General features: G+C 39.1%; 1 protein-coding gene across 17 annotated transcripts in view; it reads left to right on the top strand.

Moving 5' to 3' along the window:
• PLEKHA5 (pleckstrin homology domain containing A5) overlaps positions 1-21702 on the top strand; it is a 188607-nt gene that overhangs the window by 133032 nt on the left and 33873 nt on the right. For 4 of the 17 annotated variants that reach the window (XM_063309080.1, XM_063309083.1, XM_063309075.1 and 1 more), the window contains 5 exons: positions 6206-6670; positions 12930-13395; positions 14767-14853; positions 17286-17405; positions 18211-18264. In XM_063309080.1, coding sequence (XP_063165150.1) covers positions 6206-6670; positions 12930-13395; positions 14767-14853; positions 17286-17405; positions 18211-18264 — 1192 coding nt within the window. The remainder of the gene's footprint in view (positions 1-6205; positions 6671-12929; positions 13396-14766; positions 14854-17285; positions 17406-18210; positions 18265-21702) is intronic. The other 13 variants (XM_063309085.1, XM_063309076.1, XM_063309089.1 and 10 more) reach the window with 8 other exon arrangements.

Below are 21702 nucleotides of genomic sequence, written 5' to 3'. Positions count from 1 at the left end.
AGATAAAGGGGATATAATGTAACAAGTACCATGCACCATTTACATTTTGTAGTCCATTGTGTAATTTAAATAAACATAAATGCAAATTTTACTTGTAGAAAAAGTAAAGATATCCCTAAATTTATCACTACCTCAAATACCTAAAATTAGAATCAGGTGTACCAGATCAGGTGCAAAATATTATTAGAGAGGGTCTGGGAGGAGCCTGTCATTTAAACTCAGACATCTAGTTTGATTTTCTCTTTGTTGTTGAAGTGTGTGCATAGATCAAAATTGCTCTCTGAAACCTTCAGAAAGAAGGTCATAGATGCCTCTGAGTCTGGGGAGGGATTTAAGAAGATCACCAAACAATTGGACATCAATCATTCCACTGTCCAGAAGATCATCTACAAGTCGAGAAGGTTTCAAGCAACCGCCAACTTGTCCAGGCAGGCCATCCCAGCAAGTTCAGCCTGAGAGCAGAAGGAAAGATGCTGAAAGACATCTCTAAGAACCCCACAATTTCATCAACCTACAGGTAGCTCTCACCACTATTGATGTCAAACTGCATGAGTCTATCCTTAGAAACTGGACAAATTAGATCTACATGGAGGGTGTGCCAGGAGGAAACCTTTGCTGACCAGAAAAACATCAGGACAAGTCTAAAGTTTGCTCATGAACACCTAGACAAAGACCAGGGCTTCTGGCGCAATGTGCTCTGGACAGATGAGGCAAAGATAGAGTCATTTGGCACAGTACCTGTTTGGCACAAACCAAAGACAACATTTTACCAGAAGAACCTGATAATAACTGTAAAGCATGGTGGTGGAAATGTTATTGCTTGAGGCTGCTTTGCTGCATCAGGGTCCAGGCAGCTCACTGTCATAGAATCCACTATGAATTCTTCATTGTACCAGTCATGCTTGAGGGTAATGTCAGACCCTCTGGCAGAAGATTGAAGCTCAGCCGAAAGCGGAATTTGCAACACGACAATGACCCTCAACATTCCAGTAAATCCACCAAGGAATGGCTGAAAAAAAAATTGGAGGGTTCTGGAATGGCCAAGACAAAGCCTGGATCTAAATCTAAATCAAGATGCTGTGGAGTGATTTGACACAAGCTGTGCATGCAAGAAAGCCCTCAGACATCACATAGTTAAAAATACTCTGCATGGAGGAGTAGGGAAAAAAATTCCAGTCAGTGTCAGAAACTGGTAGACAGTTATAAGAAATGTCTCCCTGCGGTTGTTTCTGCCAAAGGGGCAATACCAACTATTAGAGCAAGGGTTTGCAAACTTTTTCCACAGAAGGAAATGACTTTTTTTTTAAAAAATTTGTGGCATCAGTGATTGCAAAGTCAATTTTTCATAGTTCTTTTTTCAATTACATCACCTTTATATACTGTTTGAATGAAGGTAAAATATTGATATGTCCACATATGTTAAAACATTTTTAAAAACGACATGAGGTATACTTAGTTTTTCATATGACTATAGCTTCATTTCTGCTTTCCTGATTTATGACTAGATGTTGCTTTTGTGTTTCAAGTGTTTTGTTTTTCTTACCTTGTAAGCTTTTGTAAGCTGCCTTGGGAACAATCATATTGAAGCTCTGGAATAAAAGGCATTGATAAAAAATGTAGCTTCTCTAGTTGAAAATTCTTCCTTTTGTGTATATATTTGAAGCTGAAGTCTTCATTCTATGGATAGGATTTTGAAACTCTTCTGGGACTTCACAATGTAAGGAGTGGAATGCTAATTGCCACTACACCATCCATTGTGTGGGCTCATTTTTTTTAAGGAGTGCAATGCAGGTCCATTATATCTCGGGCATCTTGTTTGCATGGCAGTGAAAAAATGTAAAAAAAAAACATAGCTTAAGGGCTAGGCTTCATAGACATTTTTTGCTTATTAAGTAGATCATTGGTTGTGCAGAGTAGAAACTGGATGTTTCAGATAAAAGCTTTCAGATATTCATTATGTGGAGGGGCAATTTGCATAAACAGTTGTGCCTGGGTTGCAAAGATCAAGATTTAGCAAAAGGTCAGATTCAATAAAAGCAGCCTGGAATATAAGGCCTGGTCAGATTTGGGGGCAGAGACAGAGGCTTCAGCAATAATGCTGCTACTGCACCACGTTAAAGGCAGCCAACCTCTTAAACAGAGCAACTTGCAATACAAAAGCTATTTTCCTAATCCAAGTCTATTGAGAGCCCATGTGGCACAGTGATTAAGGTGTTAGATTAGGACCAAGTTCAGGTCTCCTGTCTGCCATGGAAGCTCACTGCATGACTTTGGGCCAGTTACTTTTTCAGCCCAACTGATTTCACAGGGTTATTGTGGGGGGAAATTGGAGGATGTGCAGTGTATGCTGCCTTTAGCTTCTGGAGGAAAAGTGGAATATAATTTTAAAAAGATTGTCATACGGTACATAATTTTATTAACCACCAGGTCTTTGGAAGTTGGTAGTATATAAACAATTCTATGGGTACATCAGCATATGAAATATTGTAGACATTTCTGGCTGCCACATTTCATAAGGGATATAATAAAGCTGGAAAAAGTGTAGAAGACGGTACCCCAAATGCTTTTCCTTTGAAGAAAGGTAATTTGAGGTGGGGACATGAGGCATATGATAAAAAAGATGTCTGTCTCTCATTCAGTAGATGGGCAGAAAATGGGAGGAAACAGCATTGTGGAAAACAGTGATTAAGTGAGGACATGTTCAAGGTGTATTCTATCCTGCATAGTGTGGTGAAAATAAATGGGAGAATTTTTCTCCCTCTCTCAAAACAGGGGTTCAGGGATCATCCAGTGAGGATGACTGGAAGGAGATTTAGAACAGACAGAAGGAAGCATTTCTTCCCATAGTATGTAATTAACTTGTAAAATTCATTACCGTAAGACATAACGATGGCCACTAACCTGGATGGCTTTAGAGAGGGATTGGATGACAGGTCTATTAAGAGCTATTCATCCTGTAAATTTAATGTTACCTCTAGGTTAAGGGCAACTTGCATCTAAATATCAGTCACAGCAGAACAATGGTGGAAGTATAATGTCTTCCTCTCCTGCTTGTGAGCACGCCCGTGGCATCTAGTTGGCCACTGAGAAGTAAAATTCTGCATTCAGATACTGACCTTGGCTTAATCAGTCAGGCCTATTTTTATGCACTTCTACCGTAGTCTTGTTGGAGGAAAATTCTGAGAGTGCCTTGGACCGCAAGAAGATCAAACCAGTCCATCCTCCAGGAAATAAAGCCAGACTGCTCACTTGAGGGAATGATATTAAAGGCAAAACTGAAATACTTTGGCCACATCATGAGAAGACAGGACACCCTGGAGAAGATGCTGATGCTAGGGAGAGTGGAGGGCAAAAGGAAGAGGGGCCGACCAAGGGCAAAGTGGATGGATGATATTCTAGAGGTGACGGACTCGTCCCTGGGGGAGCTGGGGGTGTAGACAACCGACAGGAAGCTCTGGCATGGGCTGGTCCATGAAGTCACGAAGAGTCGGAAGCGACTGAACGAATAAACAACACCATAGTCTATCATCTGGAAATTTTTAAGGCATAAAGGACAACACCTTTAGTGTCAGGCTCTGACTGTGGCAATCTGTTTGTTTGTAAATAAAATTTGGAGCCTCTCATGCTCTGGTTCAGTTGCGATTAGGATTAGGGCTAGGTTGAAGTCTGTTGAGGGGATCTGGTGGTAGATGGAGTTGTCCTCATTATCAGACTCAGGTGAGTCAGGAACAGGTAGTGGGTGATATTTCTGGTCCTTTCCAAATTACATGAAATTGGTTCTCACTTAAATCTAAAGTGGTATATGTAGTTTCCTCAAGTATGTAACGATATATACATGTATGGTTCCTCCCCTCTCCCCCCCCCCAAGTTATAGATACCTATGATTCTTTGGGGCACAGGGCTATGATAAAATAATTGCCCCTTTGTGTACACATTGCCACATAGCTAATATTTGGATATGGGGCAACAAACTGAGGTTGAATCTAGATAAGAGAGAGGTGCTATAAGTGGTTTTCAGGATTGGAAACTTAAGAAGATGGCATTTATTTATTAAATTTATATGCTGCCCAACTCCCAACAACTGGGTGGCTCACAAGTAAAAAACATTTTTTAAAATATAATAAGAAACAAAAATAAGGAATAAAAGATAACAAGATGATAGAAACTGGACTGGAACAGAAATACACCCACACAATCCATGGGGCCATCTCTCACCCTTGCTAAAGGCCTGGGTGAAGAGCCAGGTCTTCAAGCCCCATCAAAACACCGGTAGGGTGGGGGCCATCCAGATTTCAGGAAGGACCTCATTCCAGAGGGCAGGTGCTGCTACAGAGAAGGCACGCTTCCGGAGTCCTGACAAATGGCATTCTTTAATCGAAGGAACCTGGAGTGCATCAGCTCTGCCAAATTGAATCAGCCAGGCACATGCTAGGGGAGACAGGTGGTCCCTCAAGTAACCAGGCCCTATGCTATGAAGGGCTTTATAGGTAATAACTGGCACCTTGAATTGCACCTGGAAGCAAACTGGCAACTAGTGCAGCTTGTGAAGCAGAGCTTGCAAAGCAGAGGTCAAAGGCATGCCCATCACTGCCTGTGCCACTGCCTTCTGGACCAGATGAAGCTTCCAGGTGGTCTTCAAGGGCAGCTCCATGGAAAGTGACTTACAGTATTCAAGCCATGAGGTGACCAGGGCATGAATGACTGACTGAAGGGCCTCCTGATCAAGGAAAGGACACAACTGGTGCACCAGGTAAAGCTAACTGGGTTCAGACCCTAATAATTTATTAATTGGATTACTGCAATGACTCTATCTTGAAAAAAAGTCCAACACTATAGTCATTGAAGAATGCAGCTGTTTGTTAAATGGAGCAGTAATGAGACGGTGTAACATCAATCTTGAAAGTACTGTACTTCTTGCATGTTCGATGCCTGGCCAGTTTAAGGTGTTGAAATTACTCATTGAAGCCCTAAATGGCTTAGGACACAAATACATTTAAAAAAAAAAAAAAAACAGCTTCTCTGAAACTATCCAGCCAGCTGTTTAGATTACCTGGGACGGTTCTACTTGGAGTTATGTTGGAGGATTCAGGTTGTAATGTCATAGTCAGGAGTTGGACTTTCTCAGGGCCAGTGCCTCACTTACTGAAACCCTTTCTGAGGTACGTTTGATTGGCTCCCTTGCTGTCTTTTTAAAACATGGCTGTCCACCCAGGCATTTGTAGAATAGCAACTACTGAGAGCCCAGGCTGCTTGTTAGGTTTCCTGTTACTTTCCTTTCCTGCTTTTTTAAAATGAAGTTTGATAATATCCGTTCTTTTTAAGCATTTATTTGCCTATTGTACATTGTTCTGAGGGGCTGTCAAGAATAATTGTTGTTTTATTGTGATAAAACACAATAAAACAGCCTTATTTAAGACTGGTTTTACTGTTACCTTGTAAGCCACTCTGTTTGACCAGAAGGGAACCAGAGGCACTAAATCAGTAATGAAACGAACAAGAAGAGCTATGGAAATGGGTCGCCAGTGCCAGGGAATTCAAGAAATGGGGGGGGGGGGCGGATCAGGGACTGGATTTGGTGTGGGCAGCCGTGGCCCCTGGGCTGGATGATGCCCCCAGTTCTCTTTCTTTGGGACCGTCAGAGCCATCTCCAACCACAGTTGTTGAAAACTAATATTTTCTACTGTCTTGTGGTAGAAAACAAAGACTAGTAATAAGCCCTAAAATATAATTAACGTTTTAAAAGCAAAGAAAAAGAACTGATACTTCCAGAGCTCCTCTCTCAATAATCCTGACTACCCATCCAACCCACTGGCACTACGGCACATACAAAGAATGTTTAGGGCAGCCCCGTCCATCGAAGTACTTCCCATGCTTGGCTAAATGGTGGTGATTGAGGTGTCTTTCCCCACCATCCATAAGCAATAAGTTTATCAGAACCATCCCTCCCAATCCATTTTTTGGTTTTGCCATTCAAAAATCACTCAAGCAGGCAAATCAAACTCTGTTTTAGGTGGTCTGACTGCTTGCCTGTAATTGCATCAGTTCAGCACTTTGAGGAACGGCATTTGCTACCTGATGGGGCTGCACAGCCTGCAAGTGCTGGGTGTTCTGAAAGAAAGAAATGGCTTGCGATTAAACAGAGAGAATTGTAACCCGTTTCCTAGTGATGTTGTTCTCCAGTGCATGTTTCTTCTTTTTTTTTTAGAGCAGACAAGATTACTTTTGAAAACACGCCACCTCGTGAAGCAAATAACATTGCAAACCATCGAGAGCTAATTAAACCAGAGACTCAGAATAATCAGCGGAACAGAGAAGTAAGCAAAATGGAAGACAAGAAGGCTTTAGAAGCAGAAAAATACGGATTTCAGAAAGTTGGGCGTGATAGACCCTTAACAAAAATCAACAGTGTAAAACTGAACTCCTTAGGGTCAGAGTATGGGACTTTGCCAGCAAGTGCAGTCCCATCAGGACACTATAGGCCAGTTCATTTAAATGGGTCAGAGAAAGCTGTAAACCTTATTCTAGGAGATTCTGGTGATGGAATCCATCACAACGCCATGCACTCACATATAGAATCTGAACGTGTCATCCAGAGAACTAATTCAATGTTACAGTTGGAGCAGTGGATTAAAATACAGAGAGGAAAAGGACAAGATGAAGAAACAAGAGGGTAAGTAATTTCAGAATTCTGCCATATCTTAGTCTTAATGTATATTACGATTCAGTTTTTGTTATGTGAAATATTAATTGGAGTTTGGAAAGATTCTTGAACATGTTATGCAATTCTTTGATTATTTAGGTATAGTATTTTGAACAGGCCCTGAGATGCAAGCTAAAACTATTATTTATTTAAAAAGAAAACTGATTTGTAACACCCCTTATCCCAAATATCTGTGGCTAGGAATAACTATTATTCATGAAGAGATGGTTATCTTAGCTAGAAAGACCACTCCCTATTTATCTTTTGTTCGGGCTAACTTCCTAGATTATCTTCCTTTTTGTAAGAGGTTAGAGAGAACTGATAGCCTAGCCTCCCTAATTACAGTTATTAATTGCATTTTTCTAGCAGTTGCTAGATCACTAGTTCTCCATGATTTTAGGTGAAAGTTTTCCTACTGTTACTGATGGTGGTAGGATTTAAATTAGGATTTCCTTCAAGAAGACTATGGGCGGCTAACAATTAAAGCAAAAACTGAGTAAAAATACAACCAATAATTAAAAACATAAATAACATAACACAGCATCAAATAGCCAAAAACAACGACAACATCTCACAGTCAATATAAGCAAGATGTGTGCTCAGCAGCACTATCAGGGCCCCAGACTTGATGGCAAAGACAAGTTTTTATTGCCTTGCAAAAGGCCAGCAAGGCTGCAGCAAGTCTGATTTTGGGGTTGGTGGGATGATGTTCCAAAGGGCAGGCACCATGCCAAAAAGGGTCTCCTCCTGGGTCCCACCAGATGGTGCTCTCTCATGGACAGGACCTGGAACATGGCTCTCCTGCCAGATTTAATAGGATGGGTAGACACCCCTAGGGAGAGACGTTCCCATAAGTAACCTAGCACTAAGCCATGAAGGGCTTTAAAGGTAACCACCAACATCTTGAATTAGTTTATATTAACTATATAGTTTTGTTGCAAACAACTAAAGGTGCAATTCTTTGTCTAAACCATAAACAGAGTTTCTTTAGGGTTTGTTACAGAAAATGCTACCATTAACATGCCTTTGAAGTATATTTGAGGCATGAGTCTAATGCAATAGAATATTTCTGAATTATTATCAGTATTTTTACAGTATACTGTACAAGGCATTTTAATGTGATAACAGTAGCAGCTTTAATGTAATTCTGTTTCTGTCTGACTGGTCCATGGAATAATTTAAACTGAATGTTATGGAATTAACATTTTTCCTCTGCTCTTGGCTTTTTCTGTGTTTACAGAAATAAATACATAGAAACATGAAGATATGTGTTTTCAGCGTTCAAGGACTTTTAAAATGTGTCTCTGATGACTGAGCCAGTTAAGACTAGAACAGATGAGAATATTTTGTTCTGCGTTACAAGAGATAGAATTAGTAGGAGGCCTTAGCAGGAACCTAGATAGAAATACCCAATTTTGATTGTTCCATTTTTAGTATAAAATATTATACTCCAGTCATTCGGTCAAAATGAAAGTTTAATCAAATAATATCACTACAAAAATGTGGGTTGATTTAAATCAATGATGCTCAAAATAATTGTATGGAAAAAAATGCAGATCTTACAGGGAGGTAGAAGTAGCGATGATTGGGGCTTTAATTATTCCCACATCACTGGGAAACTAAGCATGGACTCTTCAGGATATTCTCAACATTCCATGCTGATAGGAAAGCACAAGAGGATCTCTTGTCCTAAACTTGATACTAACAGGAAAACTTACTGACCAAAGTCAACTCAGAAGGAACTTTGGATATTGAGGATAGGCAAGCATGTTCCTTGGATTTCAAGAAGGCCAGCTTTAATAAAGTCAGAGCAGAAGTTTTAATAAACTTAGAGCAATTATATTTTATTATTTTATTTTATTTTATTTTTATTCCACCTTTATTATTTTTATAAATAACTCAAGGTGGCAAACATACCTAATACTCCTTCCTCCTCCTATTTTCCCCACAACAACCACCCTGTGAGGTGAGTTGGGCTGAGAGGGAGTGACTGGCCCAAGGTCACCCAGCTGGCTTTAGGCCCAAGGGGGGACTAGAACTCTCAGTCTCCTGGTTTCTAGCCTGTTGCCTTAACCACTAGACCAAACTGGCATTCCATGGCAGGAGACTAATGAGATGACCTAAAATTGAGTAGGAGTTTCTTAAAAAGATTAAATCACAAGCAATTCCTTCCCATGGGTTGTGGGGTTGGACCTGTTCCCTTTTCAGAGTTAAAAATAATATAGTTGCATTATCTCTACCTGTGCTCTTGATGCTTGTTGTGGTTGTCTTTAAGCAGCTTCTAGCCCATCTCAATGTCTGGTTTTTGTATTATAATTAATGTGGTCAGAAAAATTTTGATTGTAGCAGGCCAGGTTGTTAAATGCACTCTAATATGTAATGGGACATGTCAAGAAAAAAATGATGTTTGGATCAAATGCCATTGTTTTCAATGTAAGCAGCCATAGGAACTGGGAACCTCCCCCATTTGAACCTATCCCTTAATGCTATTGTCAGACTCATTGCATTGACTGTTCTCCAAATCAATTTCATTCCACTGTAGAAGTGTTATCATGGCACTTTGTTTTATGTAAATTTTGTCCCAATTTGTAATCACTGTGTCATATTAAATAAAGTGACAAGTTGTTGTTTTTTTTAGTCTTGGCATCCTACAGCATGAAGCAGGTGTTAGAAATTGAGATTTACTGCAGTGGTGAATCTATAGCTAGTTAAGACATTGTTTCAGCTGCAAGAATATCTGATGCACTATCCTTAAATAAAAGCATAACGAAGATAAAAACCAACAGACATATGCACATTTGGTTAGAAATGGTTAATTGGACAGAGGAGAACACAGCTGCAAGTGGCCAGCAGTGTTTCATAACATCTTTATAGAGCAAAGTGCTAGAGGAGGATTTCAGAATAATTTGTATACCTGGAAAAAGTAACTTCGCATTTTTAAAAGGAGAATGTGAAGCATCGTGTTTCATGAAGTAATGGGTTAAGAAGGTATCAAGAAGGTGTTGATCTTCAGAATAAATGAGCGGAGCAAGATTTTGCATAGCTGTATTGCTATGCATACTGAATAGGCAACTGAAAGATCAAGTCCATTGGACTTCACCAAAACCATGTTCTGCAGCTCTTCATATTGTCCCTTCCTTTTATTTGAGTGATTGCCAACACAACTTATTTCATGTGAGCACAAGGCAGCAGCCCAAGCATGTGGTGCTGGCTACCAACTCAACTGGCTTCAAAAAAGGGTTGGACCAGTTCATGGAAGTCATGGGGATCAATAGCTATTAGCCTTGAGGAAGGCCATCTGCTGGGAGACTAACCGGTTTCCTTGTACAGTTGGTTGGCCACTCTGAGAACAGGCAGCAGGAGTAGATGGGCCAAGGGTATAGATCTCCAACTAAAAGTCATTATGGCCTCTGGAGAAGTCGTTTACGAAGTTAGTGCCATTTCCCTCAATTATGAAAAGTTAGTGTGCATTAGAGGACATCGTCAACACCCCCAGCTCCCCCAGGGACAAGTCCCTCCAAACAGTTTATAGATTATGCAGCTTGATCTTCATCCTTACGAAGCCATCTGTATCTTTGCTGCCCCAATCAGAAATGTGCTTTGTTCATATGAAAGTCATATCTAAATATGATTGCATTATCTTTTTTTAAAAAAAGGTTTCTGCATCCCTCCAATCCAACCTTTGGAAGGCTGCAGTTGTGCATACATGTATCAAACCATGCAGATGTTGTTGTTTATTCGTTTAGTCGCTTCCGACTCTTCGTGACTTCATGGACCAGCCCACGCCAGAGCTTCCTGTCGGTCGTCAACACCCCCAGCTCCCCCAGGGACAAGTCCGTCACCTCTAGAATATCATCCATCCACCTTGCCCTTGGTCGGCCCCTCTTCCTTTTGCCCTCCACTCTCCCTAGCATCAGCATCTTCTCCAGGGTGTCCTGTCTTCTCATGATGTGGCCAAAGTATTTCAGTTTGGCCTTTAATATCGTTCCCTCAAGTGAGCAGTCTGGCTTAATTTCCTGGAGGATGGACTGGTTTGATCTTCTTGCAGTCCAAGGCACTCTCAGAATTTTCCTCCAACACCACAGTTCAAAAGCATCGATCTTCCTTCTCTCAGCCTTCCTTATGGTCCAGCTCTCGCAGCCATATGTTACTACGGGGAACACCATTGCTTTAACTCTGTGGACCTTTGTTGTCAGTGTGATGTCTCTGCTCTTAACTATTTTATTGAGATTTGTCATTGCTCTTCTCCCAAGGATTAAGCGTCTTCTGATTTCCTGACTGCAGTCAGCATCTGCAGTAATCTTCGCACCTAGAAATACAAAGTTTTTCACTGCTTCTACATTTTCTCCCTCTATTTGCCAGTTATCAATCAAGCTGGTTGCCATAATCTTGGTTTTTTTGAGGTTTAGCTGCAAGCCAGCTTTTGCACTTTCTTCTTTCACCTTCATCATAAGGCTCCTCAGTTCCTCTTCACTTTCAGCCATCAAAGTGGTATCATCTGCATATCTGAGATTGTTAATGTTTCTTCCAGAGATTTTAACTCCAGCCTTGGATTCCTCAAGCCCAGCATGTCACATGATGTGTTCTGCATACAAGTTGAATAGGTAGGGTGAGAGTATACAGCCCTGCCGTACTCCTTTCCCAATCTTAAACCAGTCCGTTGTTCCGTGGTCTGTTCTTACTGTCGCTACCTGGTCGTTATACAGATTCTTCAGGAGGCAGACAAGATGACTTGGTATCCCCATACCACTAAGAACTTGCCACAATTTGTTCTGGTCCACACAGTCAAAGGCTTTAGAATAGTCAATAAAACAGAAAGAGATGTTTTTCTGAAACTCCCTGGCTTTTTCCATTATCCAGCAGATATTGGCAATTTGGTCCCTAGTTCCTCTGCCTTTTCTAAACCCAGCTTGTACATCTGGCAATTCTCGCTCCATGAACTGCTGAAGTCTACCTTGCAGGATCTTGAGCATTACCTTACTGGCATGTGAAATGAGTGCCGCTGTTCGATAGTTTGAACGTTCTTTAGTGTTTCCCTTTTTTGGTATGGGGATATAAGTTGATTTTTTCCAGTCTGATGGCCATTCTTGTGTTTTCCAAATTTGCTGGCATATAGCATGCATTACCTTGACAGCATCATCTTGCAAGATTTTGAACAGTTCAGCTGGGATGCCGTTGTCTCCTGTTGCCTTGTTATTAGCAATGCTTCTTAAGGCCCATTCAACCTCACTCTTCAGGATGTCTGGCTCTAGCTCACTGACCACACCGTCAAAGCTATCCCCGATAATGTTATCCTTCCTGTACAGGTCTTCTGTATATTCTTGCCACCTTTTCTTGATCTCTTTTTCTTCTGTTAGGTCCTTGCCATCTTTGTTTTTGATCATACCCATTTTGGCCTGGAGTTTACCTCCAATGTTTCTAATTTTCTGGAAGAGGTCTCATGTAGCAACTACATATTTTACAGGAATTAATAAAACCAGTAGGTTCAGATTTGTGGACTTTGAGCCAAATACCACCAAGGATACCTCTTACCTAAGAAGAGATAATGATCTTGGAGGTAAACTACCTGCAGTGTAAACATTTGGAGATACGATTTTCTCCAAATGTTTAGCACATAAGACTATAAAATTAAAGTTGATTACTTCTGGATTCACTCGTATCTTCTTTGTGGCAATCCCTGGAAATGTATGTTGCAAAGGAAAATATGTTTGGATAAATTTCTCCAATTTGCTACCTCCCAGATGTGTTGAAACTGCAATTATTAGTTGGTCAGTTTGGCTGAAATTCTAGTAGTTGCATCACAACATATAGAGAGAGAGGATGAAGGGGAACGGTTGGAGCTGTAGCATGCATTTTGCTCTGTTTTCATAAATATGTACTCCGCCAAGCTCAAGAAACAAATACTTTCTCTTGAAGCAGTTATTTGAATCATAAAATACACTGCTTACTGCATTTTTTCAAACACTTCACTGGTTTCTTGGAGAAAGGCCCTTATATGTTGCCATGAATTTACACATGGATTGCTAGTGGTATTGCCTTAGCTAAAGAACAGCCTCCTTTGGTTTGGGTGGAGGGAGTGAGGACTAAATTCTTTCTTTGAGTTAAGGTTGCAAGTAGATTGCAAGACTAAATTACATGGAGAGATAAAATATGGAAAAAGAAATTTTAAATGTTTCTTATAATGTGCCTAATGATTTTCTGAATTACTAACAGAGATTTCTTGTTTCAGCATAATTTCATATCAGACTTTACCAAGAAATATGCCAAGCCATCGAGCCCAAGTTGTACCTCGTTATCCAGAAGGTTACCGCACCTTACCAAGAAACACTAAAACCAGACCAGATAGCATCTGCAGTGTAACACCTCTTTATGATAAGACCCTTGGATCATTGCCAGCTGAAGATAAAAGAAGATCAATGCGAGATGACACCATGTGGCAACTCTACGAATGGCAACAACGGCAGTTTTACAATAAGCAAACAACTCTTACTAGACACGGTACTTTAAGTAGTCCCAAAACCATGATTAATATATCTGATCAAACAATGCATTTGATTCCCACATCACCTTCCCATGGTTCAATAGCAGGTTTCCAAGGATATTCCCCTCAGAGGAACTACAGGTCAGAGGTGTCCTCCCCAGTGCAAAGAGGAGATGTAACCATTGACCGTAGACACAGACCACATCCTACCAAGGTGAGGATATTTATTTAGCTAGCTAGCTAGCTTTCTGTGATATGCTGTAATTTGTGGCTCACAAAAGATAGACCAGATGTATAGCAGCCACTGTAGAAGAGCCACCATCTCTTGTTTACAAAATGCCTGTAATGCAGGGGTTCTTCACCTTTTTTTATTATTACTATTTTTTTGCCAAGGACCCCTTTGACAGTCTGGGGAAACCTATGGACTCCTACTCAGAAAAATATATTTAAATGCATAAAATAAAATAATGAAAATAAAGTTACAAGTTCTTCCCCATCCATGTTCACAGACTCTCCTGAAATCTATCCACAGACTGCAAGGGCATCTGCTTTAATGGATGGTTCAGCTAGCTTTCCTTTCTTATGCAACTGATGGTAGACAAAGAACCATGTTACCCTTTTGTGGCATGCTATGGCTACATTCTGAAAGTTACATTTGATCAACTAAATGCTGTAAATGCAACATCCATTGTATTTAATCGTTTGGCTTTTCTGCCAAATTTTAAAAAATACGCTCTTTGTCATTATACTTTGGATGGGGCCTAGAGGCCGCTCCCAAGACTGGAACCATGGATGGTGCTCTTCTTTTTTCATTTTTTCCCCTCCTCAGTATGGCTTTGCTGATCTCGTGCTGTTAACTCAGTGGGCTTATAGAGACAATGGAACAGTCCTCCCGTGCAGTCCATCAAACTGTAGTTTGAAAGACTGCCCAGAGTTAATCGCACTATATTTCATCTGTAGCCCTCCACTCAGATTATGACTTACAGGAGAGCATCCTGTTGGCTTTATAAAAACAAAATTACAGTCCCCATAATGTTGTGGGACATGCTTCACGTTGTGATTTTACTATCTTCATAGGGAGAGTGGGATATGCTTTTAGAGATGTTGTATGAAATGTACAGTATGTAATGTAAGTAGTTTTCTACCCTTTGCTTTATATGTGCCTGTGATCTGCTCCCCCAACTCCTGAAAGATTTAAGCGATGTATAGGGGAAAAATCATACCAATAAACCTATCAGGGTGACACATTCAGGTACGAGCCTATATAGTAGATTTTTCGCCTATTCACTGCCTTGAAACATTCCTTAAAATAAGGTGGCAAATAAGTTTTAAAATAAATACGTTCTTTAGTTTCAGAAGGATGCTTTCCCTCTGGGGCACCTTGGTATTTGCAAAGTTTGAGATGAAAGTGCAACATTTCAGTATATTTGTACTGGCAAGTTATTAACCAACACCTTACTTTGGACACTTTTCATAAATCCGAAGTTGACTTGCAAAAGCATATTTAAAATATCACACTTACCCTTTGGTTCTGAAAGCCCAGAATTACAATGTGCAGAGTTTGTTTGGTTTTCTTTCCCCATAGCAGCATGTCTTTGTGCCTGACAGAAGGTCGATCCCAGCAGGTCTGAGTGTGCAGCCTATTAGTCCCCAGAGTTTGCAAGGCAAAACTGTGAGTGACATTTTTATATTTAGTCCGTCATTTTTATTTAAGAACAACCTATAAAATACAACATATAGCCTGACAACTGCTCCAGTTACAGAGCTTACATTAAATGCAATTTGCTGTCCTGATTCTTTCAGCGAATAAAGGGTATCCTTCCCAACAGGTCAATTCTGCCTGCATGCATTAAATTTTGCAAGGGTAATCTGTTCCTACTTTGTTTTAAATGTTGTTTTAACTGCATATTTCCTGTAAGGGAATAATTCTCTTTTTGGCCCATGTCATTATATAATTTAGACACTCCTAGGACAAAAGTAGAGCATTTTCACTGACCGACTTAGCATTAAATTGTCGAGCAGAAATGCCAGTTACTGAAGCTTTTCATTATTTCATAATGGAAGTCACAATTAGATAGAAAATTGCTGCTGTAGGCAATTGGGTATGTATTGTGCTGTCTTATGACAAAAAGTTATTTACCTTGTAATTGCACGTTGTATTCACATCATTAAAAGTACTTGACAGTTCTGCACCAAAGATTCAGTTCACAGATTATAGATTTCTGCAAACTTTCCCAAAATTCATTGAATTCAACCATGATTTGGTTGACTAATTAAGTTTTCTTTTTCTGAGTATTTTTCTGTGTATTTTAAAATAATTTTTCTCCAAATGAAATACCAGTGGATTGCATACACATACACAGATACAAGCATAGACTCAAAATACTCAGGGAAATAATGTTCAACCAGTATAGAACATAGTATAGTACTGAAGATAAGGTAGCGCCCTCTGCTGGGCTTTGTTAAACACAACTACAACTGCTAAAACTGCGTGCTTTGAATGCACTGTTAAGTATTAACATTAGGTGATGTGGATGCTCAAATCTAAAAGCTGCCCAGAGTCACTTGCTGAGGTGGGCGGCTATAAAAATTGAATAAGTAAATAAATAAATAACCCCATTAAAAATGAGGGCTTAATTCCAAAGCTCCTAAGTGGTCCTGTTCTTGTATACTAGAAATGCATCTGCAAATAATGGGATATTCTTAGTCAGACATGGGAACGAGTCTTTGGCTCAGGAAAATTATACATGGCACATTATAGAAAGGTTACAGTTTGCTATATAGCAAAGATATGTGCTTGGTAACTAAAGTTATTCGTGAGCGCTTGATACATGATCAGCGTAGTGAGATGGGATTCACTTGTAGGAAGTGGTGGGGTCTGAATCTAAAACTACATCAATCTAAGCAGTACTTCAGGAGCATAAAGGAGACAGTTGTGGAAGTGGAAGACTAACGAAGTCAAAAAGACAAGTAATGAAAAAGCTGTATGTAGACAGCTGGGATCAGGAGGCATGACAGAGGAACCAAGAAATGATATAACCAGATTATGACTCCTTGTGCTGGGGAAAAGATACGTAACAGTAAGGAGCTGGAGCAAATTAGAACACTGGAGTGAAAGAGAATGGTCTGTTTTAAAATAGTCAAGGTTAGGATTCTTCTTTGCACTCGATGCTCGTGGGAAAGTAGAAGAATTTCCTGGTTCTCCAGATTCCTGCATACGATTTTGCTTTTTAACAGCTACATGTCAGAGCAAAATAACTTACTGTGAAGCATTGACTGTATTCGTAGTTTAAAAATACAGTAGCTGTTTGATTCAGAAAAGGCCCATAACCACCTTTCTCTCTGTGAATGCAGGTTTATGAATCAGTGACATGGTGTTTCCTTTCCGAACATTTTTGCTTTCTACAGCAATTTATCCTTGATCCTGAAGCATCAAGATGTCCTTGTTGTGCCTTCAGTTCTAGCTCATATTGAAATGTGCTGAGAAATAATCTGGGGAAAAGGGAGAGGAACCGTAGCTGTATTAAAAGAAAGTTGAAAGTGAATTGCATTTTCAGTCTGCATCTTCAATTGTATATGACTTTTTTTGTAAAAATTATGAATCATTTCATTCTTTGCTTTTTCTTTAGCCAGTCTTAGAATAAATGACTCAGTTAACAGTTTCCATAGCTTCCACTTTTCTGAAAATAAAATCAAGACATTTGGATACCCATAGCCTCTATGGCTTCTTCCTGGTTTGTGACCATAGTGGTTTTTCTCCTCCATTCCTTTGCACTTCATGCCTAAACCATGATTTGCTATGACAAGCACAAAACAAAATTAGCTGCAGTGACACCCCCCACCCCACCCCCTGTCATCCCTCTGCCTGGCACATTGGAGGAGTTCACTTCAAATCCCAAACTTTTGGTAAACTTTTTGGTTCCCCTTGGTCTAGGCAAATTTTGTTGGAAAGCATTATGTGTCCCTTTATTCCAAAGGGTTTAATGTAACTGGGTTATAGTATGAGAGTTAGCATTATGGAATGCAAGTGTGAAACAGAAGCTTTGTCCAGGACAAGAATTAACTAATTTTCCACTCTTGGCTTCTTACCCAATGTTCCTTCAGCCAGAGGAGCTCACTCTGCTGCTCATAAAGTTGAGAAGGCAGCAAGCCGAACTGAGTAGTATCCGGGAACACACATTAGCACAACTCATGCAACTAAAACTTGAGGCCAGCAGCCCAAAGGTCAGCTATGAAGTGATGTTTCTCATGTGCCGTCTTCCCTCATTCAGACTTACTTTGTAGCATCGGGCCACCTTTTTCTAAGGTGGATTTTGCTTTCCTGGTTGTCTACGGTGTTCTGCTATTAACCCTTTGAGTTTTGGTGTGAATGTGAAATAAGTAGATTGCTATCAAAATGAAGAGATTAATTCATCCAAAGACATTTTGCTTTCATGGAGTCCAAATTTTGCCAATTATTCAGATTACACACAATTTGGAAGCCAGAGTAGGTTAGAGAGGTCATAAATACAATCTGGCATAACTGTTTCATACTCTTTTCTCATCACTGAGGCAACTTAGAATTGGTTTTTAGCTGCAGGAAAGATATACGTGGGTATCAAAGGGTTTATAGTTTGAATTGATTTAACATGACTTATTATTTTTTCTTCACTTTGCTTTAATATTGAAAGCTAATTTTTGTAGCTGATATAACTAGTTGAAAGCAATTGCGACCTTATTTAACTTAATCTCGTCCATTAAATTAATTCATTAAAATTAATTTCATTTAAAAACCAGTATGTTTTTTATTCTAGTTTCTTTGTGCAAGTGAAATATTACTTAATCCATCTAAATGCTAATGTAAACTTTACAGTTACGCTAAATCTAATATGGTTCTCGGTTTTCACAGTTTTTATATATGAGATATGCAGATATAATCTATCGTTAAAGTTAAGATGTGTGGTGTATTCTTTTCTTTTCTGAATGACTTTTTCACCTCTTTATATCTGTCCCTTTCTTTCCTCCTTCCTCTCTGAATGCTGGTTGCTAGAATGAGATTCTTTCTCATCATCTACAAAGGAATGCCATATATTTGGACCATCAGGTGGGACTCATAGCTTTTTTTTTTTGTATGTTTATATTTAGCGACATGTTAATCCTTTTTCATCACTGAAGTTATTATGTATTGCTGCAATCCCACTACAGTTTTAAAATAGCGAAAAGGTTTCTGCAACTGTTAAGTGGCACAATTTTAATTACCAAGACATTCCCTTTGCTCCTATTGCCCTAATGCTAGAGCCAAGAAGAATAAATCATTTGGGACGCGCTATTTGAATGGGTTCAGTAATTTGTGTGGCCCGTATATAGAATGCTAATGTCCAAATGAAGACATTTTATGTCTAGTTATTTCTGTTTCTTCCCCTGAATATCTATATTCTGAATTAAATATTACTGTTAAACTTGGGGCATAAGTGTATTTCATTATAATTATATTTTCAAGGTGGTTTCCTCTATTTAGAATAGGCTGCACCAAATGTAGCTGACAAAAACGAAGATCTTGTCATTATCTTTTTGTGGCTACTGTCTCTTCAGCTGTTTCTGCAGATGTTGAGAGTTTTTTTTCTAGCTTTCTGTGTTTCCTTTACCACCATCCTCAAGGTATATTACCTTACCTGATGTACCATCACTGCATTTATAAAACTAAATGTTTGAATGCAATGGCACCGAGCCAACATTAGCCCACAATGGGGTACCCAGTCTGCTTGTACTCACTCATGAGGCCAGCCCCCACTTTTATTAATTGGTCCCAGTGTAAAATCTCTTCGTTTGATAAACGTTTTACTCTAAGCATAAAGACTGATCTTTGTTTCACAATATATACTGCTGGCATATGCAGTCAGGGTGTTCAGACTGTTTCCATTGAACCATTTGAAAGCATGAAACTTTGAATAACTTCCTATCTTAAGAATTTTGGAAGTGTCTCAAGCAAGAAACTCTCAGGGTGTTTGGTTCAGCCTGTTTCCTGCTCAAAAGTAAAAGTTAGACATGCAGAACATTTCAAACTGAAACCTTTTACGTGCTGCTAATCTGCAGAAGGAGAAAATGGCACGCATTTTCAAGGATAGTAAGAACAGATTAGCATTCCCTAAGTAGTGTTATTAATATCATATGCCCCTTGAATAGGCTGCTTTTTATATTATTTTGCAAATTAAAACTTTTTTTAAATCAAATATATATTTTTAATAAGGTATGACAGTTAAATCTGTTTTGTAAAATGAAATTTAGGGAAGTCCCTGTTTCATTTAAAACAGGTTTTACGGTAGCCATGTGTAATGCTAACTCAGGATTTGGAGAATTTTGATAGACAGGTTTTATCTACTTACCTTCTGAATTTCTAACATTCTAGCAATGCTGAAAACTGAATCAGATTTTGATGCATGCAATTAACGTGTAGTAATTTAAGTCATGTTGCTGGATTTGTGTTCATCTCTGGGCAGCCTAAAATATTCAAGCCAGATGCCGTGGGCTTGTATTTACATTAATTTCAGCCTTTGGTTGTAGAGCTAATGCTATCCTGAGTCATTTTAGGAACAGCTCTGTATATCCTTTGAAGGACATTATTTTTCATTCTTCCCTTGTATGAGCAGTACATCAGTGATCAGGTCACTCAGAAATTGTGAAGTAGCCTAATCTTAGCATACAGGAACTGCTATTAAGTTAATGTCTCCAGAGACTCCCTATCTGCATGGGAATATCCTGTAGAGTTTTTATGTGTTGCTGCAGTTTCACACAAGCATTTGCCCTGCTATTACACTGAACAGGCAATTCATACTTTCTGTCTGAAGTATGACCATCCCAGGGCTATTTTTAAATAAAAATGATGCTGGTTTTGACAGCTGAGAGCTGGTATTATATTAATTCAAACATTCCAGGTACAGGTAGTTCTCGCTTAACAACCACAATTGGACCAGGGTGGTTGCTAAGCAAAGCTGTCATTAAGCAACTCTGACCTGATTTTATTACCATTTTTGCCATGCTTGTTAAGTGAATCACTGTGGGTGTTAAGTAAACCACGTGGTGGTTAAGCGAATCGCGCAGTTCCCCACTGATTTTGCTTACCAGAAGCCAGCCAGGAAGGTAGAAAATGGCGATTACATGACCATGGGACACTGTGACAGTCATAAATGCAAACTGGTTGTCAAGCACCCAGTCATGATCATGTGACTCTGGAGATGCTGCAATGATCACAAGTGTGAGGACCGGTTTTAAGTCATTTTTTCCAGCACTGTCCTAAGTCCGAACCATCACTAAACAAATGGTTGTTAAGTGAGGACTACCTGTAAATCTTCCTTAAGTAAACTGATTGAATCATTGAAATTGCTAAAACAAAAATCTAAACCAACTATTCTCTAAGATAAGATTGTAGGTGTTTTTGTCTCTGCTTCACAGCTACAGTCTTATCATTTCTGTTACATACAGTAGAATACTTGCAACTGACAGAAATGAATTAAATCTCTGAAAGGCAAACTATCTTCACTTGTACTAACAACAACCACAAAATCATTGGCATAGATAAAATATCAGTATCTAAGGAAATGTACTGTTTTATTTAGAAAAGGTATATAAATGATTCTAGTTAATTTTGGTGTGGAAGAGCTGTTGTATTAAATAACAGCCAATTTTTATGGTTTTGAAGCACATAATTAGAATGGGAGAAATTTCTGCAACTGGAAAAAAAAAAACCCAGCTCTCTTCTCCTGGTTAGCGAGCTGCCTTCTTCACATACACAAAGAAAACATACTGTAGTTTGGCACCTATTGTCATTCTGTTAACAGTTCCCATCCTCTCATTCCAGTCCTTCTCATCTTCTGTCACTTACTTCTTGGTTTTTTTATTGCAATGCCAAGTTGTTTGTATCTCTCTCCTAAATAGCGAGATCAGTGGGGTCTGTACAAAAGGACACACATACACTGAAATTCTATATATATATTGGTGCATTTTCTTGAACTGTATTAAATGCATACACCATGTTTTAGTTAACCAAATCCTTAAAAGCTCAATGTCAAGAGCATTTATTCTCCTTCCTTTCAATGCAGCTAGAAAGTCCATTAAATGAATTTAAAATGTTCAGAAACCAAGCTTACTGGCTACTTCCAAAAGTTTATTACTGTTCAATGTAGTAATAAACATGCTTTAAGAAGCAGCTAATATAAGTAACAGCGAAATAGTCATCAAAACTATCATAACAGAAAGTAGATGTATTTAGAAGCTGAGTAAATATATTAGTTATATATTCTCAGAAAAACTGTTCGTATTTATGTTATAATGTTATATTGAAGGTCAGAAAATGAATATGAAGATTAAATTGGATTCATTAAAAAAAACTTATTTTAATTGCAGTTGACACTGTGGAATGGTAACATAACCACAATTCTTGGTGGCCAGACTTCCTATTTTTGCATACTTTAGCATGGCATATCTTAGCTCTAGACTTGGTCCCACTAAGGATTGGAATAGCTACTTTACATTGCCATATGAGAAA

This window comes from Candoia aspera, chromosome 7, assembly GCF_035149785.1.
Source record: "Candoia aspera isolate rCanAsp1 chromosome 7, rCanAsp1.hap2, whole genome shotgun sequence".
Classification (NCBI taxonomy): domain Eukaryota; kingdom Metazoa; phylum Chordata; class Lepidosauria; order Squamata; family Boidae; genus Candoia; species Candoia aspera.
The sequence above is the reverse complement of the archived record's forward strand: the minus strand, read 5'-3'. Positions and strand labels throughout refer to the sequence as shown.